The sequence below is a fragment of the Manacus vitellinus genome, unplaced genomic scaffold (assembly GCF_001715985.3).
Source record: "Manacus vitellinus isolate BGI_N305 unplaced genomic scaffold, ASM171598v3 scaffold_62_pilon, whole genome shotgun sequence".
In the NCBI taxonomy this organism is placed as follows: Eukaryota; Metazoa; Chordata; class Aves; order Passeriformes; family Pipridae; genus Manacus; species Manacus vitellinus.
The window spans coordinates 1,606,146-1,623,448 of record NW_021940704.1 but is presented as its reverse complement, the minus strand read 5'-3'; the positions used below and the strand labels follow the sequence as shown (position 1 = coordinate 1,623,448).

At 41.7% G+C, this 17,303-nt stretch overlaps 1 protein-coding gene across 1 annotated transcript in view; it reads left to right on the top strand.

The window, feature by feature from the left end:
• Nucleotides 1-17,303, top strand: part of TRPC5 (transient receptor potential cation channel subfamily C member 5) — a 65,154-nt gene that overhangs the window by 9,731 nt on the left and 38,120 nt on the right. The window contains exon 2 of the mRNA XM_008931817.4: nt 7,385-7,906. Coding sequence (XP_008930065.2) covers nt 7,385-7,906 — 522 coding nt within the window. The remainder of the gene's footprint in view (nt 1-7,384; nt 7,907-17,303) is intronic.

Genomic DNA, 17,303 nt, shown 5'->3' with positions numbered 1-17,303 from the left:
TGTTGATTAACCTATATTAGCACATCTTGTCCTTGTTACCACTAGGAATAGATAATACAGAGACCAGGCAAAATAAATTAAAAAGCTGGACAACTTTCCCTCACAGAATAAAACCTGAAAAATATTAGAAAAATAGTAACCATAATAAAACAAAGATTACCTTGAAGATGGAGGCTGCAGATTTCCAGATAACCATGGACTGTCTTTCACCATGCTTGGGATCAGAGGAAAGCTTATCCATGAAATGAAAAAACATCTAAGGTGAAGCAGCATTCCAAGGCCTTTAGAGTAGTTAAGAAATTTATTGGTCTGGATTAAGGAAGCTCTTTAACAAAATTAATTTCCAAACTTAAAAACAACATTAAAAATAAAGACTAAGCCCTAACAATTTTTACTCCAAACAGCTGCTCCTTTCACAGAATAACTCTTAAAATGGGAATGAAGAAAGGGAGGGGGGAGAAATGAACAAACAGCATTTTATGATTCCAAATGGGGGGGGAAATCAGCTTCAGGCATATATGAACCTAGTCTGCCTATCCAATATTCAGGAAATAATTCCGTTTACTCCCATGTCAGCAATACTGGACTTACACGTGTGTTGGTATCAGAGAGTCTCAGGAAGCAGCTCCAGCAAGCAGCCAGGGAATCTCTGCATTTTGGAAAGGCTGTGGTAGATCCATAACATGCTGTGAGCCAGGTCCTCGTGTCACTTATGCCACCTCAGGAACTTCGTTACTGTTGGATTTGTAGCAGTCCTGAACTTTTGTCCTATGTTTGTTTTTACTGGAGAAGTGTCATCATTCAGCAAGCCCCAGGCCATGCAAGTGCATGACAGAACCAAGATTCACTGGGTAGTTGGTCACATCACAGAGATAATGTGACATAACATGTAAGCTGTGACTGCAATGAGCTTCTCAAACATTCTCACACGGATGAGAAGTCATAACCAGGAGAGGGGGTGGTTGCTTGTGGCACAACACTGGTCTGATTCCCCAAAACACGAGTAGGAGCCTGTGAGCCCATCTTCCTGCTGGATTCAGGAGTTCTTAACTGGAGCAAGACAGAGGAATTCAGGGCAAAGCAGACTTCAGGCTGCATTTCAGTTCAATTCAAGAGGTTCAAACACGGGGTAACTCTTTACAGTGTCCAACTGTGAGTTGAAGAATAAGCCCCACTGACTGCACTCTTCCTTCAGTCATCAAGGGCCTCATCTTGTCTCCTCCACCTGTGTCTGAGAGTGGCTCAGAGGAGAGTGCTCTGTCTGCAGTAACTTGCCACAGGCCATTTCGATGTGGATTTGCAAAATCCTTTCCTTGTGAAGGCTTCTCTCCTTATTCATCCTTTTTAATCCCCAGCAAAGGAGAAGTTATTATGTAGCATCAGCCACAAATGGTGACATCTTTTGAAAATCTTTCTGGCTGTGTTGCATTCCCTAAACACATGACTGAACACAAGCTCTGATGCAGTTCTGCCACTGTCAAGTGCACTAGATTTCAGTTTAGCTCTGAAGACTAATCCCTTGAGTCTACCTCCATTTTCAAACACATGGATAAGAAGCCAAATTAAAACTGGAAGAATCTAGAGCAGATATATCTGTATTGTGCTTTTGTTTACTGGTTATGGAGAAAGCTGTTGAGTTATACAGATATCACAAATTTAATTTTTCACGTTCTTTCAGTAGCAATGCATTATATTAGTTAATGACTATTAAAAATTCTGTGATTCTATATCATGCTGTTTTTTATTCAAAGGTGCCTATTTTAGTGTTAATGTGTACCACCCAGTAACCTTGTATCAGCATTTGGCTTGCTACGAGGCACTAAAAAGTACTAATTTTCTCTGTTTTGCAGTATTAATCTGAGGGGCAGAAACTTTATTAGGCTTTACAGGCATGGAAATCACTGAGGAGATTTTAGACCAGAAAGAGCCTTTTCTTCAGATGGATATTTTGTGACAGCTGTATTGAAGTCAGTGGAATACTTCAATAATAGCAGAGCTTGCTCATAAGTACATCTACAACGTGTGCCTTATGCCAAAGTTGCAAAGCTTGTTCATAACCAGCACAAAAGCCCTTAAGTACTGTACTTTTTTAAATATCTGTTTGTGTTGTTCATTATATTTCATTTACCAAATTACATCATTCCATGAACTGTGCTAGAGAAAAAGCCAGCCTCCCTACACTAATATAGATACTGTCATCTCTCTGATACAAGGCATCTCTCAAGGCATTTTTGATTAAGATACTCAGTTACTGAAACATGCACCACTGTGTCACCTAAACTGAATGCTTACATTTGTACGAGCATGTAACATTTTCCCAGAGACCCATTATAAGGTTCCTTCCAGTACCTAAAGGGAGCTTACAAGAAAGCTAGAGAGGGACTTTTCATAAGGGCAATGGGGAAAGGCCTTAAACTGAAGGAGAGAAGGTTCAGATTAGATATTTAGGAAGAAATTCTTTGCTACAAGGGAGGTGAGACCCTGACACAGGCTGCCCAGAGAAGCTGTGGCTGCCCCATCCCTGGGAGTGTCCAAGGCCAGGTTGGAGCAACCTGGGCTAGTGGAAGGTGTCCCTGCCCATGGCAGGGGGTGGGATGGGATGGGCTTTAAGTCCCTCCCAACCCAAACCATTCGGATAAGGAAAGTAATGCCTTTAGGATTCTGTCAATGAAAGAATTTGTTCATGGGTTCAGGCAAGGAGCAGGATTCAACTGACCATGCCAGTCAAAAGGCATATTTTTCAAGACCCTTTTGCTGGCAACACTGCCTCTGTCTGTCTTGCTCTACAGAGCTGCAGCCAGTGGTACCACAGGGCTATGATTCTGAACAAAACCACTGTCACTGCTAAAGCCCCTTCTGACCACCAAGGCTAAGTTGATGTACAAAATCTTTTTAGAATGACAAAAACTGGTTGTGCCTATCACTGCACTTGTGGATGGCACATGCACTTCCCTCATACAGCTGCACACAGAAAAGAAACTAGAAATAGGAAATCCTTGATCAATAAGTTGCCCAAGCTTCCATTTCTATAAGTGTTATATTTGTAGTTTTCCAGCTAAGCTTGCATGAGTTTGTTTTGGCAATTAAAAAATCTTCTGTAACACACAGTTGAATCAAAAGGTATCCAAGCTGAAAATAAAGAAAATCTACATTTTATCATGGGTATTTATTACACTGGTCCAGGTGAGCTGATAGTTTATGAAATGAAGCTGGCTTGAAAATGAGGCAATTCCACCTGTAATAGGCAACAGTATTATTAGATTAGTTATTTCCAGACAAAAGTGGTGGCATTCTCAATGCCAGAACAGGATGCATGTTTATCTGACCCAAGAAGTGACATGTTTATCTGTTTAATCCGACCCAAGAAGTTTACAATTAGTGATTAACGAAACTAAGTAAAGGATTTTGTGGTTAGGCTTTGCTTTTTTTTTTAGATATTCTTTGTTGCTTCAGATCTACAGTTGAGGTCCTGAAGCCTTCAGTAAGTGGGAACTCAGCTGTGATGTTCACATTTTGTTTCACTTTGTTCACTGGCAGAGCCAGCAATGACATCAGTCATTGCTGAGGGGTTATGTGGGGAGACTGCAGCTGAAGAGCACCTGTAATTGCTGAACATGAAGGAAGACCAGTGCCTGTCAGGGTCACCAGACCATAGTCAGGGGCACAGTCCCTGTGGGGGGGGAAGAAAAGTGTAAGATGCAGACATAGAAAAATGACCCCAAATAGTCATTAAAAAGAGCCAGACTCTCCTCAGAGTTCAAGATTCTGAATTTGGCTGCCGAGTCCCTTGCTGCAGAACAGCTTTTTTCATCTAGTTGTCCCTTTATATATGCATCAATAGATGACAGATGCTATGGAAACACTGTAGAGTGCTTTGAAGTCTTCTGGTGTTTGAACCACTATTTTAGCTTCCATGGTCTATAAAAGGCAAAAGGTGTATTCACATTAGTCTATCAGTTTGGTTAAGGACAACGTTTTTGAGGTGAATCTCCTTAGCTTTCACATTTATTGCACCTTTGTTCACATTGCTGAGCAGTCTTGGAACACTTGAGCTGTGTTGCTTTTACACACACTAAACCAGAGGACCTGCTCCAGGGAAGATACCAGACTAGATTAAGCTCAAAGTAAAACTCCTGAAAGTCCTACAGCAAGGCCATCATACCTTCAGAGCCAGCTTTTTTCCTTTTTCTCTCTGTAGTTTTGTTCCTCTTACCCTGTACTCATGACTAACATCAGCAGAGATTGCTGCTCTTCCTATCCAGACCTCCCTTCCAGCATTGCACTATTTGCTGGAAAACTTGTTTTTCCGTTCAGAGGAGAGCTTAGCTATGCTGAACAGTGCTTTTCTGTGAGCTACTCCTTCATTTTCTTCTCTTTTAATGAATTAAACTTGTTTCTTCACCCTCCTTTTTTAAATACAGGGGATTTTTCACCTGCTGCAGCATCATTCAGAGAAGCAGTGGTAGAGTTGTAAACAGCCTATTTTTATGAGGATTAAATCTAGGAAGTATTCAGTCACTTGTTGTTAATGGTAGTGTTAATTTCTCAAGTGAACATTACCAAGATGAAATACAGACAAGACTCTTCTCCTATGCCAGTAGTGGCAATAAGATTCTGAAGGACTCAGCTTAACAGCTTATGTCAAGTGATGAGGTTAATGGAAAAGAATTTCGTTATTCAGGTCACTTAATGAAAATAACCTTGGAAGAGCTTAGCAGAGCCCTTGGGGTAGAATAAATTATTCCTCTTCTTGCTTCCATCACTTTAAGTTAACCCAAGACATAGAAGAAGCTGATCTAAACATGATCTCAACCGGGCAGAGAAGCACTGGAGGAACATCAGTGATGACAGTGTGTTGTTGTAATCTCTGCTGTCGCTCCAGTGGTAGAATAGAGCCTTTGAGCACAGGCTAGCTTTGCACAGCCAGAGCTTTAAAACAAGACAGTTTATGATGCAGGTTATCAAAATGCTGCAAGAAGACAGCAAAAATACTTACCACAATTTTTTGGCCAATGCACAGCCTTTGGGTCAGCCAGACACAGTAAAGAGGCCACAGCAGCCACCAGTCACACTGGTCCTGTTTTGTGTGTCGCTGGTTTGCTTTGCTGCTCAGAAATAAGCTTCAGCTCTGGTGATCTGAGACCTTACACTGATCTGCTCCCAGATCCCAGGGAGCCTCTGTGTCTCTGCACCACCATTTCCCTCCTCATCCCTCAACTGAAAGTGCTGTAAGCTGCCCAGGAGCACATGCCTTTACCATGAGGCTGCTAGAGCCTCATGAAGCACTGCACCATTTTGAGGGTGAGGGCTGGTATGTGCCAGAATAAAGGAGGAGAGGTCACTTGGTTTGATCCCAAACATTGCATCAGTAACTTTGAGTGCCCTAGATCCAGATTTAGAAAACCTCTGGAACAGACAGGAGTAGCACTATCCCCACCTGTAACATTACTACCTTCTCCTCAAGTGCCCGTTTCATATTCCAAGCAACATGAATAACTCATCTGTGGAAAGCTGAAAATCCTTTTCACAGCCCTGGGTACAATAACTTCGATATAGAAAAACAAGATTAAATTTGACAGTAATAGGAGTGATAGAGGGGAAGAGCGTTCTTCCTTTGAGGCAGAGGCTCTGAATACAGCAACCAGTCACTGGCTGAAAAAGGAGGGGAAGAAAGGTAAATGCAGTTATATTCAAGCATCAGGACTTAAAAAAAAAGCTTCTAGGAAAGAGAAAAAAACCCTGCACCTTTCTCTTGACAGTTAACAAGCTACCTAAAGGAGCTAAACAAAGGAAAAGGAAGAGAGTCAAAGACCTTACAAAAAGAGCTGCTTTCAGCCATTTGTTACTAGATATCTTAAAATACGTTTATCCAACCTTGCTAAGAGACACCAAGCCCTCTATGACCCACAGCAAATCCTCACTACTGTTTTCTCTACTTCCCCATGAGCCCTATTTATCCTCTCCCTCCTGCCTCTGTAGGGACCAGCCTGTGTGTCTGCAGGCTGCCAGGGATTTAACTCCTCACGTGCCACATTTAGGGGAGCAAATTTATTCCCCAAAATCCCTCTAGCCCCCCAGTGAGCCCTGCTTCAGTCACTAGCCCTACACCTTGATGTGTTGATCACATTTGGGATCGTGTTGTGTGTTGTGAACAGGCTCTGTCCCACTGTTGCATCTGTAGAGGTTTATTGATGAACTTTGGCTCTTTTGTGCTGTAGAGGCCCTTCAGTCCCAGGGAACTGACATTCCGTGGCTGGAGATTCATTGTCTCATAATCAGCCTATGGAAGGATTTTTAATCACTTACCTCATGATACTTCATCACATCTATACTTTAGGATTTATACAGACTAATATTCCCTGTCGTTAGGGCTCTTTGACAGCAGTTGTCTCAAGCACCTTTGACATTTGCAAGGGGAACCAGACCTACTGTTCACCAAAAGCAGCATTGCTCCCTCCAGCAGCAGGATGCCAAGTGCCAGGGCAGGAGTGGTGGGCACAGAGAGTGTGTTTGAGTGGTGATTAACACACAACAAAGAGAGCTGCCTGTGCTGCAAATGGAAACACTGTGTGCTTGGGATGTAAGAGCATTTCCATCTAATTTAGCTCTCTGCATACAGTAATAAGACACAACAGGGTGTGCATTAAGCTCATCTTTTGGGAGGTGCAATAGTAGCTGGAATGCACAGCCTGGAGTGGCTTATTTCTAGTGGACTATGGCTCATTAATTTTACATTTAACTTTTTTCAAGTCCATTTAAAAAAAACCCCAATGAATGTATTCTGAGGGCAGTTATGCGATGTATCCTTACGCTGAAAAGTATTTTCAAATGAAAACAGTAGGGAAAAGAGAAGAAGAGCTTTGCCCACCTGCAGACCAGTGTTTGGTTTTTGCAGGACCTGCTACAAGAAGGTTCTTGGCCTGCCAATGCAGAATATATCGTGCAAATAGTGATAGCTATGGAAGGCTATTCAGTGCTTACTCTTTTCTAGATTTTCTTTTTGTGCAATTACCTGTGCCTTTTGTCTTCCTTTCTTTCATCCTTTTGTTTTTTTTTCTTTTGGTGTATGAACCAATACCCATTTCAGATGAGGTTTACATGTAAAGCATTTGGATGGGGATGGGACTGACTTTTCAGACTGGAAGCTGAATGGTTACAGGTTCCTGATTAGGGCAGACTGGCATGATTTGGGGGAAGATGGTTTTGCCAGAACAGAAGTGTGTGTGTGTGTCCATGGCTATAGCAGGATTTAAAGAGCAGAGGGTGTTATAAAAACTCTGTTTTGTTATGACATCACTTCAAAAGTATGAAAGAGGGACATCTGATTTCTGCTGTTCCACGTGAGATATGACTTCATCCCTTTATGGTTTATCCCTTCATACAGGTTCCAACCTTGATGATGGACACCCAGTTTTCAGAGTTCACTCCAGACATCACACCGATCATGCTGGCAGCTCACACCAACAACTATGAAATCATCAAGCTGCTTGTCCAAAGACGGGTCACGATTCCACGCCCACACCAGATCAGATGCAACTGTGTGGAATGTGTCTCCAGTTCGGAGGTGGACAGCCTGAGGCATTCCAGGTCAAGGCTGAACATCTACAAAGCCTTAGCCAGCCCTTCATTGATTGCCTTATCAAGTGAGGATCCCATTTTGACAGCCTTCCGACTGGGCTGGGAGCTGAAGGAGTTGAGCAAAGTGGAAAATGAATTCAAGGCTGAATATGAAGAACTTTCACAGCAATGCAAGCGTTTTGCCAAGGACCTTTTGGATCAAGCACGGAGCTCCCGAGAACTGGAGATCATTCTCAATCACAGAGATGATCAAAGTGAAGAGCTGGACCCCCAAAAATGTCATGATTTGGCAAAGCTAAAGGTAGCAATAAAGTACCACCAGAAAGAGGTAAGAGCCGTGAAGGTATTGGGTAAAACAATTCATTACTCACTGTGGGTTTATTCAGTGTTTCTGGCTCTCAGGTGTGATATTGCATGGAGCAGAGAACCCTGTGCACCTGGGTTGATCACAAACCAGCAGGCTCAGTGCACCTTGGTGACAAGGTGGATTTGGTGACAGTTGAGGGCAACAGGACTCGGATTTGCTGCAGTGGGCTACAGCTTCTACAGTACCAATAATTTCTGTTTCAAAGCTACTTGAATCCCATTTCATTGTAACCCATCCCCCTGCAAAGAACAGCCTTCAGACATTTCCAGATCTGTCTCTAAAAGCTTTTCCCAGTTGCTGCTTTTGTGCAGGAACCCAAAGCTAGAAGGGGTTGCCTAGCTCATAAAGGTTGACTCCTTGGATTCCTCATTGACTGCAGGAAATAGTATAATACACAATTCACTTCCTGCAGCCACCAAACACCTCTAAGCACCCATTCAACATTAATTCATAAGGGTCAGAGAAAAGAGAGCAGCTAAAGAGAGCAGGAGAGGTCTGCAGCACTGCTACTGTCTCAGGTCTCCATTGTTACCAGCAGTTTTATTGGGTGAAAATGCTTGTGTGATGCTCAGAAGAGGATCACATCATGCAAATACTTCTCCACACTTGTGACACCTCAAGTTGATTCTTGGTCCTTGATCCATCTGTGTCTTAGGAACTGAGAAGCAATTCCCAGAAATTCAAACTCCTTCCTGTAGTTCCAGAGAGGAAAGCCATACTTCAACTAAAGGACACAGAGCCTTTCAGAAGCCCTGCAAATCCAGAGATTTATGAGTTGATTCAATAAAGGCCATGAACTCCAGAAGAATGCTGACCACAGTTTCATTAGTTGGCTATGGATTTTCTTTCTCTTTCCAAACCCAGACAGAATTTAGTAGATGATATATGACTGTTGGCCAGTGATATTCCAGGTTATCTGAAGGAGGAATTGAGCTGTTTGGTTGAGGAACTGAATTGCAATGTCCCTCACATTCCTCTGTGTCTTGGAGGGTGATGTGGGTGGCAGAAGAACCTGCTACATTCCTCTTTTCACTGCCTTCCCCAAATTCAACACTTCATTTTATGCACTGACCCAACCTGATATGATAACATTCCTGCTCCCTGAATGGCTGCTCGTGTCATCCAAAGGACAATAGTCAAGAAGTGAAAGATGTAGATTTTCTTTCATCCCTTTGTCTGTTGTGCTTCCTGAGTGCCAGTCCCTTTGCTGCAATGAGCTGGAGCCAGAACCTCAAGCTTCTGGGGTTCAGTACTTGGCCACTTACTGCCCTTACTGGGCTAGTCCAGCCAAGTGTCAGCAAGGCTCGCTGGTGTCGTGTCAGGTTGTGCTTTTTACCAGGGCTGTGACAGTGTTAGGGAACACCATAAGTGCTTTAGGGACACGAAAAAGTAGCGAAACATTAATCTGGAAGAGGGTAATACAGGTAATAGGGTCAGTGTTCACTGAGTCTAAGAAGGGCCAGAAAGACCACTTTTGCTTTTTCATTGCCCTGACAGCCACAGATGCTGCTCTCATGTGCACCCCTCAGCAGCCAGGCTACCCCTGGCACTGCTGTGTGTAGATCTCTGCTGATCCTGATGTCAGGTCACTGCTGGCATCCAATTGTAAGCCTGTGGCCACCCTTATCTCATATTCACATTCAGCAAGTGCAAGTCTGAAGGACTTCACTGTATTTGAAATGTGGCCCTGAACAGTCCTGAAGATTTTTTATTTTAGAGTAACAAATTTTTAATCTTGCTTGACAGTTTTTATCGGTTTTTTTTTAGACATATTTGACTTAATTCCAAGCATATGGACAAATTCCATGTTTTGTGACACACTCATGACAGTTCCAGCCTATAAATTATAGCAAATATGCTCTGTGTTGTCAGCTAAAGTCTGTGCTGTTTCCAGGTAGAATACTGGTGGGTTGGGGTAGAATGAATGAGGTTGGGAAACCAAATACTGAACCCCATCACCCTACCTAGTTGTTCACAAAAACCTGATGCATCCTGCAGGATGGTTGTGGTTTTCTTATCATGTTAATTAGGCCATCTTATCATGATAATTAGTGCAATACAAAACCTCAAGCAAGATACAAACATCCTGCCAGATTCTGAAAAAATGAGTAGGAACATTTGCCAGGGAGATGCTGAGAAATGTTTTTTAATCATGATTGAAGAGCATCAGACTGAGAGAATTTTTGTGGGGACAGGAAGGAAAACAGAAGCGAGTTTGGTTTCGTGAAAGAGAGTTCTGCAGAGAGAAACAGCAGACTTTTAAAAGCAGATCATCTTGTTCCGCTGAAGCTTTTTGTCTTAACATTAAATGAGATTGGATTGAATTGGATGGAGAAGCTTTTTATATCTTAACGTTGACAAAAATAAAAGTCAAATCTCTAGTTGTCTAAGACAAGAATCCAAAACTGACTTTGGTTATTTTCTGGGGTGTCAATTGTTGTTGCAGGTGTTTGTTCTTTCTATTCAGCATAATTTCACATTGTTTTTAGAATAATTGGTAGACGAATTTCCTGCAGCGTTTTGCTTTTTGAGTGAAGTAAACCTCAAATTTCCCCCCAAAATATAAAATTATTCCATTTCAGCCTACTTGGGCAGACAAGTTCAAGTTCAAGACTATTTTCAAAGAAGTCGTTAAGAGGAAATGGGTAAACAGATCATTGCCTTTTGATGGAGGAGCAGGACTGTGTGTAAATCACTTTGCACCAGTGTAAGTGATCTGGGAATTCAAGAATCTCCACCAGACACATTATTCAGTGTTCTTCTCTCTGAGGCATTTCAAGTGAACCCACCATGCCTTTCCCCCTAGCCCCCATTGCACTCCCAGACTGAAGAGAAGGTGCTGGTTTGTTCCAGGTACAGAAAAGTAACAGCATTCAAATTTCTAGTGCAGGTTGATGACCCCAGCAGTGAACATACAGCGAGCATGATGGTCCTGGGTTAATTGCTGGTCTCAATGATCTCAGAGGTCTTCTCCAACCTTAACGAGTCTGTGGTTCTATGAATTATTCTGTGTGCTCTTGCTCCAAACTGTGCCCTTGGAGGAAGGCTTTTAAAGCTAAATAAGTGCTAACTGTGCAGATGAATAGACAGTAAATTTTTTAACAGAGTATAATCTGGTTAAGTACCTAAATCCTGTTGGAGATTAGACATTTATCTTGCTGAGGCATTTGCTGAATTAGCAGCACCTTTTGGCACTTAGCTACTAGAGAAAAACCTGATCTTGCTCTTTAAGTTTTAGCAAGCAATTAGCAACCAGCCCTGCCACAGACACACACCCCTGTTCTCTGGAGTCCTGTAAACACACTCATGGGGCACACAGGTTTATCTTTTAACCTGGCCTGAGTGCCTCAGTCTTCACAGGGAGCAATGTGAGCAAGGATTAGCAAAGGGAACCACTTCAGTTGTGTTCTTCCTTCAGAAAGAGAACATCCTCATCCCGAGGGCTCCAGCTCAGCCTGTATTCCCAGGTACATCCCACTGCCAGTGCATTTCTGCCTCCTAACACAGATACAGGTTTGTCTTTACAATGATAGAAAAATCTCTTATTCTATTTTTTTTTCACCAAAAAAACCTGGGAGGTAGAAGTTTTGATTATTCCCAACCATTAAACCTGTTTAATATTCTACAAAGTGACAAATGTGTCGCTTATTATGAAGAAGACCTTTTTCCTTTGCAGGAGGGTCAAAACAATGGAGAATACATTTCTTGCTTTTCACATTTGTTTTTAATACACCCGTAAATCCTAAAGGGTAAATTACTGTTTAGGCAGATGGAAAAAACTCAGTTATACGGGAAAGATTAAAATGTGCCCTAAGGTAACTTTGTAGTATATTTTATGGCAGTAAATGATAGAAACATGCTGTGCAATGTTCAGAAGCTCCTTCTCACTTCTCATTTCAAGTGTGGAATGGTTGTGTCCTCAGGTTCAACTTGCAAAAGAGCCCTGATCGTTTCTCCAGAAGATAGGAAGGACTTAATAGTTGTGATCCCTGTTTGCTTGATAGTCACAAAATATTAGAAAAAATGACGACAGCACTAGTACACTGAGAAACATGACTGATTACATCCAGCACAGACATGTCAGTTTTCTCAGTCCACTGTTAAAGAAATCATTTTTGAAGGATCACAGTAATTCTGGTCTAAGAGACCAGCAGGTTTTTCATGAATGCTCTGTAGTATATAGCGTTTGCCTTTGTGTTATTACTTCTCAGATTCTTTTATTCATGACTAATTTTGGAAGGAGAAAGATGCTGAGAATTTAGTACAAAAAGACACAGTTCAGCTGTTGAGGAGCAGTCTTCACTATGCTCTTCTGGCACCAAATTAGCTCTGCATTTGTTAATTTGTTTGCATTTCTAAGAAAAGATGGGGAAAAGTCATCTCTTAGGATCTTACCAGTCAAGTAAAACACAGTTGTCTATACAGTGTGTATTGTATTAGAGAATCAGAGCATAGGCAGCATGCAAATAGAATTTTTATGTCCTTTAAGTTTTGTTTTTTACATTGCCAATAATGTAGAACAACCATAGTGTAGCAGTGAATGAGGTCTAGAAGGGCAGATTTCTCTTTGTATTTAACATTCTGCTGTGCCACAAGAATAGCAATATACATTCAGCTTATTCCTGTTCTCTGTCACAGGTCATTCACATCTTCAAAACCAAGTGAAACATCACAGTAGTGGGTTTTTAATGGATTTTTCTGCTGCTGGTACTGGCAAATAGCTCTGCAGGTTTAGTTTATGTGTCTGTAAAAAATGCACACAATACAAGACACTCAGAAAAAAAATTCTTTTGCCTGTGACTATATTGCTTAGCACTTTCATGGAATTAGATCAAAGGAGTGCACAAATTTCCTCTCAGAAATCTTAACTGTAGTCTCTCCTCATCACTGTGCTCTAATCGATGGCAGGAAAGGAGAGGAATAGATTTGTTTGCTTTCCCAATTCAAAAGCATTGCTCTTTGCTGTTTTCTCTTCAGGATGAAGCTTCAACAGTTTTAGTCCCTTTTTTTTTTTTTTTTCCCCAGGACATTTACATAGACAAGTACCTCTTGAGATACAGTACTGGAGTAAATGAATAATCATTCCTGCCGGGCCGCATATTTTTCCACTGTGTCTTGACTCTTGTCAGCTGTGTGGCTGCAGTCAGAAGCGCAGCATCACTCTCCAGGGAGCACGCAGAAACCTGGAAAATTTCTGAGGGCGCTTCAGTTAGTGCATAAAAAGAGCTTATAAAAATATCAGAGACACATGCAAAATGAAACGCGAGATCTGTGAAAATCAAAGCTCGTGTCCTGCACCTTTTTACCCATTTTGAAAACCATTCAGGTATCCTGATGGATAGCCACGGATCTTTCTTTGCTTGTAGGCATAGCTAAGTTATTCTCCTGTGGGTTTGTCTATTTTCTTGCTATACTGCCTGGAGGAATAACGATACAGGGCTGAATATTTGCATTGTGCTCTTTAAAGGCAAAATGAAAAGCCTTCCTTGAGCATGCACAGCATAAACAGGCTTTTACTTTTGGATTTCTGGAAGGAAATCGTACCAGGTTGGGACAAGATCTTCATCAGGACTAAACGGGGGAAGCAGAGCTGCTCCTTGTGGAAGCTTTTTTTCAGTTCCAGTGAATCTGGAACATCCACATCCCTTGGGGTGTTCGATGGTGAGGATGATGTGGTTACACCATGTCCAGGTCTGTTCTACACACAGACCTGAGTGTAAGTTTAGGGATTTCAAAAGCACTCAATGTGCAAATGTGACCTTTCATTTTCCCCCACCACCCATTCCATACAACAATCCATCGTTGTTGTATGCAGCAAAGTTCCCACCTGGTGTGTGGACAATGGCCTGTGCTAAATGAAGCTGTTTTTTCTCAAGCTCAATCCCAACAGGCTTTCATGCACGTGGTGCTAACAGAGCTGTTAGCAGCAGTCTCAGAGGCAGGACTCAGAGGACTCAGAGGCAGGTGGGGAGATTTGTCTGTATTTGCACCCTTAAAACAGTCATTCCTGCTGACTGCTGGTGGGGCATATCTCAGAGACCCTACTCTATGGGCTCGTGCAGTTGCCAGATCTGTTTGTTCAGTTTTGGAAATTATCATGGAAATTTTAACCTCTGCAGCTGTTACAAAAATTAGGACAAGAGTCATTGAAGTAGAACTTCTCTCCAAACTTGGAAGAATAAATAATATTCAGAGAACTGGTGGTTCACCAGTTTGACTTGAATGTTTATTTGAGGAAACAGTATTATTTGGTATATTATTCACGTAACACCAAAATGTTCTAACTTGATGAAGGTTAGCCACATATCACAGCTGTCACAGAGCAGAACTGCAGAACACTCTCTTTTGACAGCAAAATCATCTCTGACTAATCTTATCATGTGCAAATCTGAAGAAAAAACCTTGGTCAAGGACAAGGACTCTGCTTGTGTTAGTGTGATGTATAGCAGGCAGTAAATGCCAGGATCATTCTTTCAGTCATTTTTGGTGCCTTGTGCCTCTGACTTAATGATCTCCTGGACAAAGACAGGAAGTATGTTGAAAGCTAAACAGGTTGCACTGTTTTAAAAACACTCAAGGATGAGTGAGTTTGTCAGTTCCCTTAACTTCAAGTTCCCCATCAGTCTTCTTGCCAGCAAGAGAAGAGGCTTGGGAAGCCAAAGCCAAAGTACAGGACATGACTGATGGGCTTTCTACAGACAACAAAAACTGGAGAGAAGTGACACCTTCTGTATGATATCAGCCAAGTGTTCAGTCTTCCCACATCTGAAGGTCTGGAGTGTGTTTGGAGTCAGCTTTATATCACTGGGGAAGAGTCTATCATGTTATTTCATACTTCCCTTTGAATGACACCCTGAAATAATAAACTGTAGAAAAACCATTGCTATGGATTCTTTCATTGAGGTACAGAAGTGGTCACTGGTATTTACCTGAAATTTCAACTTCACTTCTGTGGCTTAGAGAAGTGAGTTATGAAACCCTCTACAGAAAAGAACTGAGATTCCACACCCTTGCACCTCCTGTGTGTACATCAGATCCATCATTATCCAGACGAGGTGACTGAGAACAGTTACCTCATAAGTCTTTGCTGCAGGAGAAGTGAGATGGGTTAATCATAACACCCTCCCAAACTGAGATCTTGTGCAGACTGACATTTAAAAGTTGTGACTGCAATTTTTGTTCTTGTTCTTTACAAACCCCAGCTGGCTGAGTAAACATCCTCACCCCTCAGCAGTGATACTACTCAGGAGCAGAGGTGGCCTTTAGAGGTTCCCAAGAATGTGAGAAGTGTTTATACTGTGCTAACTTGTTCATTCATGGATATTGGAGTAAACTTACTCATTCAAGGAAAGGTAAAAAGAAGAAAGAAAAAAACCTGAAAATTAGTTTCACCGTAGATGTGTGTCAGGTCAGAGAGGAGGCAAAGGGAAAATAATTTTAGAACTTTTTATTAACAGTAATTGGGTAAAGTAGGTGTGTGTTTAAAAATACTTGTGAATGACTTTTAAAGTTTTCATGTTTGCTTTACTTATCACTTACTTAATGTAAATGTTAGAAATCCACTAGGGAGAATAAACCCAGCTTTTTATTTAAAAGTCAATACCTTCCCCACTTCAGCTAAAGCCCCTGAGAGCTCCCAGTATTCATTTCCAGGATCTGTAACTACTGAAGTGCTGCCTGCAAGAGGACTTAGGAAACACTAAAAGATTTGTCTCTAAATGGTTTTTAGCCTGAGTGTTTTTCCAGTGCTTCTGAGGATGTGTCCAATATGACCTCTTGGAACCCAGGTGTGTGTTGGGGATGAACTGACTCTCTCTGAAGTGTATTGCTTGTATTCAGTGCTTGCTTGTACTGCAGCACTCTGGGAACCCAGCCTAGATCTATTGATCTTTAACAGAACCATATCCTGGGATGCTTGCTGGAATACATCCCTCAGGAATTTATTTATCAATGCTGGGCTCTTGCTCAGGGTCTGACCCAGAGGAGCCCTGTTCTGGGGGGGTGTTTGCTGCAGGAGCACCGTTCAGCACCTCCACTTTATTCACTGCTGAACTTAATGCACTTAAATCCCACTGACGCCGGCCATAAATACAAACCTACAGCCAAACACACCTTTAAGCACTCTGAGTAGACATGAATTTAATTACAAGCTTAAAGATTTTATAATTGCTTCTTCCATGGGTAGGCATCCAGGATTTGCAAGCATCTGCCTTTGTCCTAAGATATGTGGGACTTCTTTTATTTAAATAATTTAAGCGAATCCAACATGAATGTGTTAAAGCTGTGAATTTTGATGAAACTGTGGCAGGCTTTGAGAGGTTATCCAGTCTTTCCTTTTGCCAGCATTCACATCACTGCTGAATTTGCAATTGCTACTGCTTGAGCTGAGTTCATGTGTGCTATCATCAGAGAGATGTGGTATGAAGACCTTTAGTTAAGATTCATATGGCATCATAATTTAAAATATTTTAAGAACAGATTAGACAAAGTTCTCTCTGATTTGAGGCCATATGTTCATCTGTGGAGGATCATGTTCATCTGGAGTTTGTTTTATTCGCCAGCTGAGGGTTTGAGCAATTTGGGCAGCACCAGCTTTTCTTGAAGGACTCAGTCCAGCTCAGCTATGTGATCTCCTTAGTGGTAGGAATGCTGCCATTTGGATTTGCATCAGTGCTTCACTGCTGGTGCTAACAGGTGTGTGAATAGCAGCTGTGTTTTTGATACAATATTCATTCTGAAAAAAAAAGATTATCCCTTGGAAGTATCTGATAAGGAATGTTGAGTTGTAGTCCCAAGTTATACAGCCTCCCCTCCAACTACTTTGTCTTATTTCTTCCTTTTTTTTTTTTTCCTGTTGCAGAAAGTACTTAATTAACATGATGAACAACCATTAGGTGTTTACCCTCTGCAGCTCCCACTTCAGCAGCAGAATGTAAATAACTTTGCAGTCATTAACAAGGTTGAACTTTAAAAAGAAATATGCTACAAAAGAGGATTTTCTTATTCATCTCACCATTTGCAACACTGCAAACCTGAGGAGGCTGGTATTTCTTATCTGGAATATCTGGTCTCACAGGGCTCACTGGCTCTCTGCAGCAGGCATCAAAATAGGCCACACAGAGATTCTCTCTCCTGTCTTGAGATAATTTAGAAATGGGGCTCTTTGAGTATTGCCCACTGGAATTTCCTTTAAGAGCAATCAAACCACTGCATTTCCATTCTTCCTCACAAGATCTTTTCCTTGGTACAAATGGAGGCAGAAGGGTTTGTCTGGCCCTGGAAGTGTTTTGTGCTACTTGGTTCTTAGCAGGAGCATCCCAAGGATTTGGGAGTTCAGGAAGAAGCTGGAATTTGAAAG